The sequence below is a fragment of the Panthera pardus genome, unplaced genomic scaffold (assembly GCF_024362965.1).
Source record: "Panthera pardus isolate Hobbes unplaced genomic scaffold, ASM2436296v1 HiC_scaffold_27, whole genome shotgun sequence".
Taxonomy (NCBI): Eukaryota; Metazoa; Chordata; class Mammalia; order Carnivora; family Felidae; genus Panthera; species Panthera pardus.
Genome location: NW_026526843.1, coordinates 113,252,017 through 113,268,492, shown reverse-complemented (window position 1 = coordinate 113,268,492; position 16,476 = coordinate 113,252,017). Strand labels below are relative to the sequence as shown.

General features: G+C 43.2%; 1 protein-coding gene across 2 annotated transcripts in view; it reads right to left on the bottom strand.

Annotated features, from left to right (window-relative positions):
- Window positions 1–3,984: 3,984 nt before the first annotated feature.
- VEGFD (vascular endothelial growth factor D) overlaps window positions 3,985–16,476 on the bottom strand; it is a 35,764-nt gene continuing 23,272 nt past the window's right edge. For both annotated transcript variants that reach the window (XM_019417954.2, XM_053891818.1), the window contains 5 exons: window positions 15,703–15,893; window positions 12,185–12,333; window positions 10,902–11,002; window positions 5,274–5,469; window positions 3,985–4,677 (listed from right to left, as the gene is read on the bottom strand). In XM_019417954.2, coding sequence (XP_019273499.1) covers window positions 4,551–4,677; window positions 5,274–5,469; window positions 10,902–11,002; window positions 12,185–12,333; window positions 15,703–15,893 — 764 coding nt within the window. In that variant the 3' untranslated portion in view covers window positions 3,985–4,550. The remainder of the gene's footprint in view (window positions 4,678–5,273; window positions 5,470–10,901; window positions 11,003–12,184; window positions 12,334–15,702; window positions 15,894–16,476) is intronic.

Genomic DNA, 16,476 nt, shown 5'->3' with positions numbered 1-16,476 from the left:
ACTGGAAAGTATCAATGAGCGTTAAGCCCATGTGTTGAGCCCCTGGTTTGCCAATGCCATAGTTCTAATCACAATGCACATTCGAAATTCTAAGATCCTGATGTCACCTATTCCTTCAAATGACTTGTGATCCTTTTCAAAACACTGTTTCCTACCATTATCACCATTTACCGAGTTCCTACGTTCCTACCTGTAGAAGGCTTTGTGGAGAATACAAGGAACATTAAACATAGTCCCTATGTTTTAAAAATTATTTTTTATCCTTTGTAGCTTTCACACACTTTTTGCCAATAGTAACAAGCAATCCACCTTTCTTGAAAGGTTCTTTGTGTTTTAAATACTGTAGCATAGGCTGACCTTTATAAATAGCTAATAAAGGCACACTGTTGCTGAGTCTCTGTTGGAGGGGGAGAGGGTTGAGAAAACTTGCAGGCTGTTCCAATGAGCAGGTGTATGGGTTCTGGCAGTCTGAAAACATTGAAATTCATTCATCACATCCCAGTCTCTGACCTAGGCACTGAGCATTCAAGGCAAATAAATCATAATTCTGCACCTGGCTCACAATCTCATGTGGGTATGAGACTCCGTTTATAGCCAGTGTAAATTTAAGGCTATCTTCTAAAAGTCAAAAGAAAGTTGTAGCATCAGGGCTAAGCTATAAATCTGAGAATAATTCTAATTATGGTATTCTGCCTAAATGTATGGAATCAAGATATACCTTTAGAGAATTTTCTTAGAAATTACTAAAGTTAAAGTAGAATACTTACATGCAGTGTATTCTGATTACACCTAGTAAAATATGAGGGCAGTCAGTACCAGCTGTAGTATAAAATGATCTATAAATGGAGAAGGTATAAAATAAATGTGGGTATCGCCTTCCCTTGAAATCCAGCTCTTTGCAAGTTTCGGCTCAGGTCATGATCTCACGGTTTCATGAGTTCGAGCCCCGCATCGAGCTGTGCACTGACAGTGCGGAGCCTTCTTGGGATTCTCTCTCTCCCTCTCTCTCTGCCCCTCCCCCTACTCACACTGTCTGCCTCTCTCTAAATAAATAAATAAACTTAAAATGCTCTGAGGGAAGTCCTATTGGAAACTTTCCTCTTGATCGCCAATGGCTATGCTGCAAAGAAGCTCAGGCAAGATACTAAATGATGAAGGGCCACCTGAAGAGAGGCCCTGGAGAGTGAAATTTCGTCTTGGGCTTCCAGCGGCAGAGGAGTTCCCATTCACTGGTCACAAAATCAATGCAATACCGCTTCTTTATTTATTTATTTATTAGAGTACTGTTTGTTAGGTACCTACTAAATGCAAGCCATTGTTTCACACTGAGGATTATGGGTGGATTAGACAAAGTCCAGCTCTTCATTGACCAAATGACCAAATCCATGAAGGTCACAATTTTCACCAAATTCCTTTCCTTAAAAACCTTAAAATAGGGGTCCCTGGCTGGCTCAGTCAGTAGGGAGTGTGACTCTTGATCTCGGAGTCATGAATTTGAGCCCCACATTGGGGGTAGAGTTCACTTAAAAAAAGAAAAAAAAAAGCCTTACAATGGATGCTTTGCATCATCTCCTTTATCAAGCATCTCAGTATTTTAATCTCATCCAACTCTGACCATTATGCTGTCGAATCTGTTTCCAGTGCTAATGGGGCTCCCACCACTGCCTCCTTTAGTCACAGCTTTGTGATCTGTACTGCCATATTAATACATTCTCCAGCCTGGTGGCTTAGATAATCAGGGACAGCATGCATCACTGGCACTTGCCGTATTTGCTTTAATCTCTTGGGACTTCACACATATTTTTGTTTTGCAACAAGTTGAGAATTTTCAGCCCACATTCCAAAGCTATTACTATGATAAATGCTTCTGTGCAGTGAACAGTACATTCTAATAAGGCCTTAGGCCAGCTATCCCACCTCCACACTGAGGGCCAGCTCCAGCCCAGGTCAGACACAGCCTCAGGGATCCAGGTGCAAACCTCTTGGTCGTTACGGAGGGTTAGAAGTACAAAGGCAGATGGCAAATGCGTTGTCCTAGCCCAGAACTGTCTATGATATCTCCATCTCAATGGCAGTTAGGAAGCCAGAGCCACTAAGCAAAACATGGTTTGAGTTGGCTTTAGGGAAGATCCAGGAACCCAGTATAAGCTAAAAACTGTGCTCACCGTCTCGCTTCTTTTAGGATGATCCCTTTAATTTGTAAATTACTTTGTATTTTTCAAATTGTTTTCACTTATGGTAATTCAAGTGAAGTTAGCAACTCTGAGAGCAAGGAGAGGAGATGGTCACCCACATTTGGCAGGTGGGGAAACTGAGGCTCCATGAGGCTGCTCAGCCTCATAATGAGATGAGCAAAGTGACTCCTTTGTGTGGTGTCCCTTGGGCTGTCCGCTACCCCTGTTCTCAAGGGAATTTGACCAAGAACTACAGAGGAGGACAACATGGCAGGAACTGAATGAAGGAACAAAGCTCAGAGTTGAATGCTAATGCACTATGTGCAAGCCCTTTCAGAAGGCTGGGAATCAAACAGCGAAACCAGAAGAAAGAAGGCCCTATGGCATCAAGGTCATAAAGCGGGGGTAAGAGGAACAGTGACAGGAGAGGAATGACTGGGCCAACGCCAGTAAATGACAGCAATGATAACGGCAGCACGATGGGGACTGGTCCCAGGCCAGGTCCAGATCAGCAGTGTCCCCAGGGCAGGGACTGAGAGCTAAAGCCAGGAAAGGAGCAGGGGCCCAGAGCCACAGGCCACAGAGGACTTGGGTGAAGGAGAGGAGAATTCAAGAACTGCTTAGGAACCAAGAGAGGAAGGACAGGGGCTTGGGTCAGGATCCAGCAATTCTACACGTGGCATCAGGAGAAACAAAACCATTTTGCTGTGTTTACCGCTACCTTCCTCCTTGTTATTGTATAGCTCCATGTGGTCTGGCCTGAGAAACTCGGGTCACACAAATTTGACCAGGACAATTTCTAATGGTAAGGAGGTCACAGAAATGGAGAGGTACACACGAACACAACTATTTACAAAAGTTTTGAGTAAGTGTTGTAATAGATTGTGTATCTATCTTTCTATTTCTGCAAGATGCTGGGGAGGGCATCCATTTTTAAGTTATTTGCTAAATAACTTAATTCTGTTCATTAACTTTGCAATTTGCTAAAAATGTAATCCTCCTCATGCTGCCTTAATTCTATTAATGCTATATAATTCCCTCCATTTTATCAAACTTTCAGTAAAGTCTACACTATCAAAAGAGTATTTGTGGGAGTGTTTTAGAGAAAAAGCAAGGGAAAGGGCTTGTGCCCCCTTCCTGGGTGGCCGTGGGACCGAGAGAAGAACCCCTTGGCCAAGAGAAGTGGGATGTGCACGACCAGAGAAGGAGTGCACAGCTGGAGGTGGCCAGAAGACACAAGCTCTCAAAGATGTCAAGGGCTATCGGTGGGCTCTCCTCCATCATGAGACACAGGTCAAGTTACTTTTACATTGAATCTCAAAGGAAAGACGGATTTCAAGCTGATTCTTGGGTTACATTTGCTTAACCTCCTTTAGAATCTTAAACTTTCTGAGAGTTACTCCCTGGGCCGCCCCAAAGTGCCACCAAGTTTTGTTGTGTCCATGTCCCTCCCCACACCGCCTTCTAAATTCCTTTGTCTCTTTGAAACATATTTTTGGGGTGCCTGGGTGATTCAGTTGGTTAAGCATCCGACTCTTGGTTTTGGCTCAGGTCATGATCTCACGGTTCGTGAGCTCGAGTCCCATGGCAGGCTCCACACTGACAGCGTGGAGCCTGCTTGGGATTCTGTCTCCCTCTTTCTTCCTCTCTCCCACTCGTGCGCACGCTTTCTCTCACTCTCGCCCTCCCTCTCTCCCTTTCTCTCAAAATAAATAAGTAAACCTAAAAAAATACATTAAAAAACCCATATTTTTTCCTTCAGCATAAAATTTAGAGCGGGACCATATTAAATAACACAAAATTCTATAGCTTGAATAATGGTGTTTATTTTCTTTAAATACACTTAAATATGAAACAACAGACAGTAGTTCAGTAAACTCGAAACTACAAGCTGGACAGTAATCAGAAAATCAGTGCTGATCCTACAAATCAAAATCTGCATAATAAAGAGAATAATTCACAAGAGAGTTTGCATTAGTGGAGGACTTGGAGACTATTAAATTGCCTCATCAGCATGGAGTAATCAATATGGCACCTGTGACTGTATGATGATCAAACCTTTCTCATTCACAAAAAAAACAAAAACAAAAAAACCCCAAAACCAAAAAACAAAAACAAAACAAAGGTTACACAGGTTCCCTCCTTTCCATTCCTTGCTGTGCGGGGATATCTTCAGGTGGAAGATATCTGTCAGCGAACCAGGAAATCCCAGCTGGTGTGCAATGGAAGGGTGGTCTGGATACACTGCGGTATCAGATAAAATAGAGGGTTTTTTTTTTCCCTAGTACCTGGGGAAAAAAACCACAGTGACAGCAACTTGGCAAAGCAGCGTGCCATTTAAAATGTCAGGGATGGAGACCTTGGGGGAAAGCGGAGTCAAGGGTTTTCTTGACCGTGGAGCCCATGGGCAGCCCTTTTCTCCTTTGGAAAGCGGCAATGCTTTGCACATGCTGGTTTTCCATTTGCACATGTTCTGGTGTGAAAGGGACATCTGTCCTCACAGCTGTTGCAAAAGAAAATAAACATGAGAATTCAGAATCAAGGACTAAATCCAAAGGAATAACTCTGTTCTGATTTGATTAAGTTTTCAAAGTAAATTTTCCAGATATGTATGTAAAATGTCAATATAAAATCCTGAACGGGTATTCCGCACGGATACAAAATCTATGAAAGCCCAGACGGCAGCCTGTAAGTGTCCTTTATCGATGAATTTCTTGCTATATAAGTCCAGCGCCATCCCCTTCCTCCATGAGAAAACAAACCGACATATGTGGACATATATTGAGAGAATGAACCCAAGAGTCTGCGGATCTGAAATCGACCCCCCAAATAATTGTTCAAATCTTATCAATTAAGTCTTTGCTTAAGATCCATAAGCCAACAATAACAGGCAGGATTTTCTTGTTTTCACAAATCAATCATCACTCTATATACTCTCACTTATTCCTTAGTTGCCAAACCTCTGCTTTACTATCAAAAAAGGGGGAGGGGGCTGGGAATTGGCAAAACATGCTTTTGGAAGGAATCTCACCAAATGGAAATGGCATTTACAGTAAATGTCAACGAATGAAATTAAGGTGAAAGTGAAATGCCTTTCACCTGCAGGTGTCTGGGTGAAATATCTTGTGCTTCTGGCAGCAGCTCTCCAGGCTTTCTCTGCACTCAATGCAACTGCAGTTTTCCGGGTGCTGGATGAGATCTCTGGGACACGGGGTTTTACACACACACTCACAACGATCTTCGTCAAACTTCATGTGTGGCCCACAGACAGCGAGTTCCTGGAGATGAGAGTGCTCTAAGTGGAAACAGAAAAGTGTTGGTTGAATGGCTGTAGCACGGATAATGTGGCGTCAGCGTTGGTTGTATATTTCACATTATTCTAAAATAACTTGGATTCTCCTAGTCTCCATTCCTGTAGATTTTTGCCCCTAACCTTTTCACAGGGTGAAGGAGATTCACCTCTGATTTCATGACACCAATACTGAATTCATGTGTTCTCTTAAATTTGGGATAAAGATGTTATTTTTTTTAACTAAGATTTTTTTAAAGAGAACTTTAGGTTGGTGACTTCCTAGTTTTTAGATGGAGAGTAAAAGGAGAGAGGAACAGAAGTATCAGCAGTATAGAAATACAGAAATATACCTCAGGCCTTCCAGACTGGATAGAAACAGTGATGTATTTCCTCACCACAGATCACAACGCTGTTATAAAAGATACAACAGTGATGATAAACTTTGATTCCACAGAACGCGTTCAGCTGAGAGGAGGGTCTCAGAAGTTTTTGACACACTTAGTTGACAGCTATTTCTTCTAGAAAGCGTACACGACAATTGGATAACTACTACTCTGTGTGCAGTTCTGATCATCAAGTTGAAATTCAGTGGAGAAAATGGATGAGACAGAAACTTTGGAAGAACTTGACTATGACACTTTAGCATTCTTGAAGGTTTTGGAGGCAAGTACATGTCTAGTTTCTTCCCCAAACCTGCTTCTCTCCCAAGTTGCCTCCTTTAGGGAATGGGGCCATCACTCCGGACTCACCTGCCATTTTGGGTCTTATCACTTTGTCCACCCAGTTCTGTCGCCCTAAGTTTGTTCTATCATTCCCATCATCACTGCCACCACCTCAATTCAGTCAGTGCCTTATACTTTTGTGTGTAGATGGCCGTCACAGATCTTGCCGTCACACGTTTTATCCCTTCAATCCATTTTCCACAATATTATCAAATGCAAATCTAATCACATCATTCTATAGCTTTAAGTTCCTTAAGAGGTTCCCCTCTCTTACAATAAAACAGCATTTTCCCACCAAGACGTATGAGACCCTCCATGAACTAGACCTTCTGAACTAGAACCTTCCAGACTCTTCTCTCTCCCTCTCCCACTCCCCCCTCTCATAAATATCTTATGTTCCACCCATACCAAATTATACTACCTTTTATTCCCCTGATATGCCAGGGTCTCTAAGCCCCATGCTTTTGGCCTTGCCCTTCTCCCTGCCAGTTATCTTTCCTCCCAGATATCTTTCCCAACTTCTACAATTTTAGCTAAGTGCCCTTACCCCGTGCATATTTTCATCCTGTCCTTTCTTGCATTGCTTACATGTGTCTATTTCTTCCACAAATTAAAAAATGCTGAAGGTTATGGGAACCAGATCTCCTCATTCTGACATGAAATGAGCACTTGATAAACGCTGAGTGCATTTGGTATAATAAAAGGGTCCGAAACAGGCAGCTGTATGAAGACTCTGAAGAATCCCATCCATCGTTCCAAGACATTGGGTTAAACCGTATGTTTTTGTCAATATCTGACTACTGACAATATACCAAAATCTCATGTTGTCTAATCTTCTAGTTTTAACGGCTCTGTGATTGATATTTGATGATATTCCACCTGTGTGGAAAGGGTGTTGGAAGGCTAAATCTGAGGAGATTCTTGGAATTGCAAAAAGAGGAAAAAAGTGAGCTTTGTAAGCCATATGCCAATAAGGCATATGCCACTTTGGGGCAAGAGGAGAATATATTATTCCCATTGGATATTCTTTCCTGATTTGTCAAAGACTAATTCACCATATAACTGTGGATTCATTTGTGGGTTTTCTATTCTGTTCCATTGATCTATGTGTCTATTTTTATGCCTGTACCATACTGTTTTGATGACTACAGCTTTGTAATATAACTTGAAGCCCAGAATTGTCCATTGATTGATGAACAAAGAAGATGTGGTGTGTGTGTATGTGTGTGTGTGTGTGTGTGTGTGTGTATATATATATATGTATCAGCTGATATATATCAGATATATATGTATGTATATATATACACACACACACACACACACACACACATACACACATAAATGTATATATGTGTATATATATACATATATATATATATATACATACACACACATAGTGGAATATTATTCAGCCATAAAGAAGAATGAAACCTTGCCATTTGCCATGACAGGGATGGAGTTAGAGAGCATAATGCTAAGTGAAATAAGTCAGTCAGAGAAAGACAAATACCATATGATTTCACTCATATGTAGAATTTAAGAAACAAAACAAGCAAAGGGAAACAAAGAGGGAGAGAGACATACCAAGAAATAGACTCTTCCCTATAGAGAACAAACTGATCGTTACTGGAGGGGAAGGAGGGTGGTGGGTTAAATAGGTGATGGGGATGAAGGAGCGCCCGTGTTGTAATGAGCACCAGGTGATGTATGGAATTGTTGAATCACTATATGGTGCACCTGAAACTTCCTAGAACAGTGTATGTTAACCATATTGAAATTAAACTAAAAACTAAAAACAAAACAAAATGAATACATTGTTGAAGAATAGTCAAGTAGCTCTTAAAAGACTTGCATGAATCACTAGGTGGCGGTAGAGATTCAATGAGGCCACTTCAGGTAGAACCAATGCCCTTCTTAGGTGGTTTAAGGAAACACAGTCCACTGGGTGTTTGATGCTGAACTTCACCAAGGTAGTTGGCAGAGGCTGGCCTCAATCCTTACAGCCATTAATTAAAAGTAACAGAGACTGGGGCGCCTTGCTGGCTCAGGTAGGTAGAGCATACGACTCTTGATCTCAGGGTCATGAGTTCGAGCCCCACTTTGGTGTAGAGATTAGTTAAAAAAAAAGAAAAAAAAAAAAAGAAAAGTAACAGAGACCAGGTGTAGGAGACCTGAGCAAAGCAGCAACTAGCTAAGGGTGATACCCTGACCTATGCTATACCGATTTCAGTCTTAGGGAGGGTGACGGTGGGATACCATGAGCTCTGCTCTCAGCCTTGCTTCATTCATCCAGCAGTAAGCTCATGGGGTTTTTTCCCCCCAATTCTTGAAGTTGTGGCTGTCTTGAGGAATTTAAAATATAGAATCAGGATTCCTCAATTTTTCTTTTTTTCTTCTTTGGTATTGTTTGTTTGCACGGTTTAAAGCAATGATCTGAATCCAACAAGATGAAATTAGATTGGTCTTGGATTCACTACCCCAAATGTGCTCACTCAGGGAAGAGCTGTCATTGTAGAAAAGGCAGTTGGCTTAACAGCGGCATGTGTGAAAAGGGTGCGTAGGGAACAGTACGCTCAGTGTATGTCCTCAGTTTGATGGGGCCACTGGAGAAGTGACCGTGATCTAGCTACCCCATGCCTCTCACTTCCGTCACTGCTGCAACGTCCCCCAAGGTCCCCTGCCTCCTTTCCTGCCCTGGGCCAACACCTCCTCCTCTACCCTGTCACTGGTGGATTGTGTTAAAATTCTAATTGGTGCTGTCACTGTCCTGCTTGAGCCAGCTGAGTGGTTTCCCTTTGCCCTTAGCATCATGTCCAGTGTCTGGGACCAGCTGCCCAAGGTCCCCTGTGAACCTCTCCAGCTTCCTTTCTCACATGTACCCGGCCCCTTCCCATTATGTTCCCACCATGCCGAACTTTCTCCAGTACCCTGGCATGCTACCTTATCTCACTTTCAGTCCTCAGCACTCGGGTTTACCCTGCTCAGAGCACTTCTCTCCTTCCTCCCACTCTTCACACCCTCCGTGCACATGTGCACCAGCTGTGGTATCCCCAGGATATCCCATTAATAAATTGTATATGGATTGCATGTTAAAATGGTACTATTTTGGGGCGCCTGGGTGGCGCAGTCGGTTAAGCGTCCGACTTCAGCCAGGTCACGATCTCGCGGTCCGTGAGTTCGAGCCCCGCGTCAGGCTCTGGGCTGATGGCTCGGAGCCTGGAGCCTGTTTCCGATTCTGTGTCTCCCTCTCTCTCTGCCCCTCCCCCATTCATGCTCTGTCTCTCTCCGTCCCAAAAATAAAATTAAAAATGTAAAAAAAAAAAAAAAAAAAAAAAAAAAGGTACTATTTTGATATGTCAGATTAAATGAAATATATAAAAATTAATTGTACTTGTTTCTTTTGACTTTTTAAAAAAATTTTAAATGTTTATTACTTTTTGAGAGAGAGAGAGAGAGAGAGAGAGAGAGAGAGAGAGAGAGGAGGGGCAGAGACAGAGGGAGACACAGAATCCGAGGCAGGCTCCAGGCTCTGAGCTGTTAGCACAGAGCCCGATGCAGGGCTTGAACCCACAAACTGTGAGATCATGACCTGAGCTGAAGTCGGACACAACCGACTGAGCCACCCAGGTGCCCCTCTTTTGACCTTCTTAATGTGAGTACTACAAAATGTAAGTTACATATGACTCTCACCATAATCCCATTGAACAGTCCTGTTCTGGAGAGAGAGATCTAAGGTTCAGTATAATTTACTGACAACAAGAGTGTGCCCAGGTCTTGAACGCTATTTACATCCTAACCACCGGGTATTCAGACATCGTCTGCTAGAATATACATCGATCATGGGGAAAACCTGCCACCCACAGAGGCAGCCCTGTTTTCTGGGACAGTACTCCATAGAGCTTAGTCCTTACAAAGTCTTGCTTGTAGATCAGAGTTTAAAACAAGCAAGGTTCAAAGTGCATGACTCCTTGTGATCTTTTTCAGTGGAATAGTGTCATGTTCTCTGGGAAATAAATTTTAACAGTGCATTCATTTTCAGCCAAACGATCATCACCCAAAATCACAGCATTATGAGTTCTGAGCAGCGACGACAACATTCGGCTCCCCACTCCTCTTAGCCCAATAGCTAGCCATGGTCTGCTTTTACCTTGCCCTAGTTCCAGAAAAAGTTTTCTCCTATGTCCCATTTTTTTCTCAAATAATTGGCATGTCTTCACATGGCACAGTTGAAAGAAACCAACCAGTCCAAACTTACTTTCTGTTCCTGTGAGACTTTCATACAAATAAGTTAGTAAAATGTGGTCAACTAGTGTTTAGCTCTAAAGTGGTTTGCACGAAAGGCTACCACTGCCTTTCAAATCCAATGTCGTTGGATGCTCTAATCACTGGGCTTTTCTTTGAGATTAAAAAAGCAGAGCTATGCATTGGTAGACTTACTATATAAGGAGAGCTCACAGGGCTCTGCTTCTTTCGCTCTTAGCTGTGCGATCTGGAGAAAATAACTAGACTTCTTGGTGTGTTCCCATTGTGATTGTTAAAAAAAGGGATAATAATAGTACATTAGAGGCTTGCTTTGGGGATTGAATGAGTTGATAGGTACACATAAAAGGCTCACAACATTGCCTAGTCATAGTAAGCACTCAGTATCTATTGAGTTAGTTGCAGTTGTTATTTTTATGATTACTACTAGTATTTCCTTACTGTTATCATTACCTTCCATTCCAACGAGTGGATTCTCCTCCCGTAAAACACATTTACATTTGTTGCTGTCCCATAGCATGTCAATAGGACAGAGTTTCTTGGAATGGGAACAGCTAGGAGAAGAGAACGAGAAACCAGATTTAAAAGCTTTCAAGGGCAATCATACCTTTGGAACATCTTCTTTAATGCGGAATAAATTTCTGAGTGGAGGAGCGTTACGGCTTTTAAGGAGCTTAATTCATATTTATGAACTGCATGGTATTAGGTAGTAATTCTGTAATCACAAATGTTCTATTTGGAAATGAAACTGTAATTTTGGACAGTTAGCATCTTTTTAAGAAGATTGCTGTTAAAACTGTGCAAATTAGCTGTCAACAGAGCCTATTTAGCAAAAGTAAACATTGTCCTAACAGAGCCTTTAAAACGGAGAGAACACTGGCCGGGCCGGCAGGAACAAGCTGAAGACACACGTTCCTTTTATAGGAGCCTCTGTCCCCGTGAGAGAGGTACAGGCGTCTTCTTGGCTCAGTAATGACGAACATAAGCACCAGCTCACTCCACTTGCCAGTCACCCGATACATTTACTGCTTACTTTTGCAAGATCTAAGTCTCTCACTCAGTTAATGTTTTCATTCAGTGTTTGTAATTTGCCCTTGTGTTTCTCTATATGAAAATCTTTTTCCCAAATCAATGATTCGTACCTTTCATTTCAGGACACTTCAGGGTGTCGTGACTTGTCTCACAAAGAGCCACAGAATGCTCTGAAGAAATGTCAAAGTCAAATTAATTTTAAGCCATTTTAATTTAAAATAAGAATTTTCCATTTGGTAATCTTAAGAGGAAGTTCAGAAAAATCACCAAACTCAGATGCGGATAGTTTTGCCGCTCCCCGGGGGACTTGGGGAACCGTTTTCCCTCCCCAGTTTGGGGGCTTGGAAGTATAAAGAGCCAGAAATGAGTTTCATGTAACGCTTGTTCTGGGCGAAGGGAACGTGTGCCAAATTTGAGACTGGTGTGGAGTGTTGCGGCTGCACCGGACTATGCACGTTAAGAACAAAGGTGTCTACAAGTAGACGTGGTGAGTTCCTAGCCACCGAGTTATTGGTCCCTCTACAATATACATCTGACACCTAATAAAAAACATTATTTGCCAAACAGTTATTACCAGTAGATCTGGATTAGAAGCTTAAAGATGATGAACTTGAAAGCGATGACTGTATAATTAATGAAGTATTCTCCACACACAGCTTTAGCAAAGGCAAGAACAAGCGTAACTGAATACAAGAAATGCTTACTGATCTTCTTCAGGGACCTGGATGGATCTTCTGATAATGGAGTATGGATGGTGGGGAGCTGTTGGCAGACATTTACAACCTGTATGGTTGGCAACTTTAACAGGCACTAATTCAGGTACTGAAGTCAAAGGCACTGATATCTGAAAGAGCTAGAGGAGAGAAAGAGAACCGTAACACATACATATTTTTAGATGATAATAATCTCTACAGTCTGCATTTTTGCCTTTGTCCTTTATGGTACTCACTTTAGGAAAGCCGTCCATTAAGAAAAGAACTAATGAGGGGTGCCTAACTGGCCCAGTCGGTTGAGTGTCCGACTTCGGCTCAGGTTATGGTCTTGTGGTTCGTGGGTTCGAGCCCTGCGTCGGGCCCTTTGCTGACAGCTCAGAGCCTGGAGCCTGCTTTGGATTCTGTGTTTCCCTCTCTCTCTGCCCCTCCCCCATTCACACTCGGTCTCTCTCTCAAAAAGAAATAAACATTTAAAAAAAATTGTTTTAAAAGAATCGAACTAATGAGGATAAAGGCTGGCATGATGGAAAGGATACTGGCCTGGGAGTCAGGAGACTGGGGGCTTATGCAACTTTACCAAATATTTAAGACCAAACCTCTTAACACTTAGTGTCACTGGTATCCCTGAAAATGGCACTGTTGGTCCTTCCTCCCGTTTTCATTTTGAGTGTAAATTATAAGGACTAAGTGAAATTCTAGCTATGAAGTTTCTTTGAGACCGTGGCAAACAGATTATTGTTTGAGACTATTTACTTATCCCTTCTCATACCATCTCCATCGAAGGAATATAGTTTCCTGTTCCTTGACTTTGGACTTGGCTATGTGACTTGCTTTGGCAAACAGGATGTTAGCAGACATGACACAACGGCAAACTTGAACTGTGTGTGCTTTGTGGGCTTGTTTTCTCCTGTGTACACCGTAGCCATGAGAAGAGCATGATCTGGCAGGCGTGCTGGGCCAAGGGACGAGACACCCGGGGGACAGACCTGCACTCAATCTGTAGCTTGGAGTCAAGCCCGACTGAGCCCACTCTAAACCAACTGAATCTTACAGACATGGGTAAGAATTTAGGGTGTTTATTATGCAGCACTACACAGTAGTAACTGACTGATACAAGATCATCGCACCCAACCAAATAATTATAGGTAACATGAATATCATTCCGTTTCTAAATTAAAAAAAAATTTTTTTTTAATGTTTATTTATTTTTTAGAGAGACAGAGCATGAGCAGGGAAGGGGCAGAGAGAGGGAGACATAGAATCCGAAGCAGGCTCCAGGCCCTGAGCCATCAGCACAGAACCCGATATGGGGCTCGAACCCACGAACCGTGAGACCATGACCTGAGCCGAAGTCAGATGCCTAACCGACTGAGCCACCCAGGAGTCCTCATTCTGCTTCTATATGCCCTGTTTTATGTTAATTCATTTATCCCTTATAACGACATTACATGGTAGGTTTTTATTTATCCACCACCAACTCTACAGGTGAAGAAACAGATGTACAGAGAGGTTCTATAACTTGCCTAAGGCCACACAACTTGATTGGAAGAGTGAGGATTTGAACCCAGGCAATCTGCTCTAGAGCCAGAGGTGATACTCTTAAGAATATGCCTTATTAACTTTTTGGAACAAAATTTCTGTGAAGCAAAATTTCAGAAGAAGCAAGGTGGGATCTTGACAAGTAGAATTCAGAGACATGACAATTACTTTGTTTCTAGAGTGGCTCTATGGCGTATGGACAAAATTGAACTTGATTTTAGTGTTCTGTTTATTCAATCCCCATTCCAAGTAGTCTTTACTACACACAGCATTCATTTATTCACTTTGTTTCTAAGATGTAGGTCATCAAACAGTCCATAACTTTGGGGTGAGAGGTAGTTTTTTTTAAACCACTGTGTAAATGTTCAAGAATGCATATTTGGCAAGAAAAACTCCTGTGCACTTACCCTTAAGTACATTCTTTAAAACTAATCATTTGTTGAGTACAGCAGTCAAAATAAAGTACTCAACTCTCTATTAAGTGGAAACAATCCATTAAAGTTGTGTTTATTCTGACCTTTTGATATGTAATAGAAGTTCTATGAGTCTAACTAAGAGAAAGTTTTTAGAGTGCTTACTCTGCATAAACTTCAACTTCTTGCGAAATTTTACAGGAATTTTTTAGGGAATAATGTGGTCATTTCCCACTACCCCCCGCCGATTGTCAAATAGTAAGAGGTCAGAGTTTTTACAAGTTCCAAGATTCTCTAAAAGAATTTAGAGAAAGAAACTCTACAGCTTGTGGGCAATTTTAGGGGGTAGGGGAAACAAAATGAAGCATAAATTAACTTATTACCAAACAAATCGGCCTTCCATTCTTTCCATCCAATTAAGAACATTACCCACCGTGGATATTTTCGTGTACACATGTAATTTTATTGTACTACCTCTGTACACAATCATGAGCAAAATGTACACATTTTGCATAGGCAAATGTGACAAATATATCAACACGTGCGAGGAATCTGCAACGGAGAACCAAAAGGAATGTAGTCGGACTGACAGCCTTTGAACATGTTTTAAGTTTGCTATCACTGCTCTTTGATGCCACATCTATTACATTTCACAACAATATAGTAGCAGTGACAGAAAGAAAAACTTATCTACGGGGCGAAAGAGATTTTACAAGATGGAGAGGGAAGAATTATTTCTTTCATGGGGACGAGAGAATTCTTCTCAAAGATCTTTTGTGCCAGATACGCTCCATTTGCCCCTCCCGAGATGCCATCCTCTCTGCTTCCTTCCCCACTGGGCTCGGTGTCTCGAGACGCTGGCCTCCATGGCTGCATCTATAGGTCCTCGCATCCTCCACCCTCTGCCCCCGACTTTTTGCCCCCACCCCTCCAACCGGACCCGCAGCCCGCTTCTCCCCGTTCTCTCTGGGTTCCTGAAACGGCTTGAGCCCCTAGCCCCTTCAGTCCAAGGGTGAGAACAGCTCCCCATTTTTGCTAGCTCAGGGCATCTCGCCAGCTCTTCCTCCTTCCCACAGCCCCACCCGTCCAACTCTTCTCAGTCACTCCACTCGCACAGCACAGAACCCAACGAATCCACAAGACAGTGCAGATTCTCGACATCAGAGCATCAGAGAGGCTAGAACGACGGCACGCGTTACACGGTGAGGTTTGTATTTAGCCACCCCCCACTCTACAGGGGAGGAAGCAGATGTACAGGGAGGTTCTATATCTTGCCTAAGGCCACACAACTATTGAGTGGAAGAGTGGGGATTTGAACCCAGGCAATCTGCTCTAAAGCCAGAGGGACTTCAGGCTCTGGAGTCCCACAGACCTGGATCTGAATCCCAGCTCGGCCACGGCTCAGCTCTCTGAGCCTCAGTCTCCTCATCTATAATAATAAGATACCCTCTTGATTTGTTTCAGGGATGAAATGAGACGGTGCCCATTGGCATTGGGCTCAGCGGCACGCCTGTCCCCCGGGGCTTCGGAGGGGGCCGCGGGCGGATGTCCCCTTACCTGTTTGGAAATGTAGGAGGTGCTCGTGTTCATGCAGACGCGGCTCTCCTCGTTGCAGCAGCCCCCACACCGGAACACGTTCACACAGGGCGGCTTGAAGAACGTGTCGGTGCTCCTCCCCAGCTCGCTGGCCACCTCCACGCATGTCTCTCTGGGGCTGCACTGGGTTCTCTGCCATTCCTCATCGATAACTGCGGAGAGGAAGCCGTTGGGGCGGCCAGGCCAGCGGGGGCCAGGGTGCCACCGAGCACAGTCATTTTCACGTCTGCGATTGGGGGGGGGGGGCGGGGGGCGGCCCTCTAACCAAAGACTGTTTTCGGAAAAATTAAAACCACAATCTGTGTCCCTTCCCACTGATCGAATACCTTCTTTGGCGAAGAGCACCATGTCTGGTATTGGAACTCCCCGGGTACCCCTGGGAGAGCTGGCTGATAAGGAAGCAAATGGAAGCACGTGAAGAAATAACCTGTAAGTGTTATTTGTTAAGCAATTTCGGGACACAGCTGGACAGCATTTCTTCCACTTGAAGTCAGGTGCGGGTGGGTCCTAGCGCCATCAGGCGATGTGTGTCCGTTGGCTGCTAAAGTAGCTGTAGGAGGATTCAAACCCGGCAAACCACATGAATGGAAATTTAAGTGGGACTGATCTTTCCTCAAGCGAGGGTTTCCTTCATTTGCGAGTGCCCCATGCCGGTGTTTATGTAAAATAATGAAATGAGCCAGGTCATTTTGAAATTAGCCAGGTCATCTTCTGGCCATTCTAGCTAATTTGAAG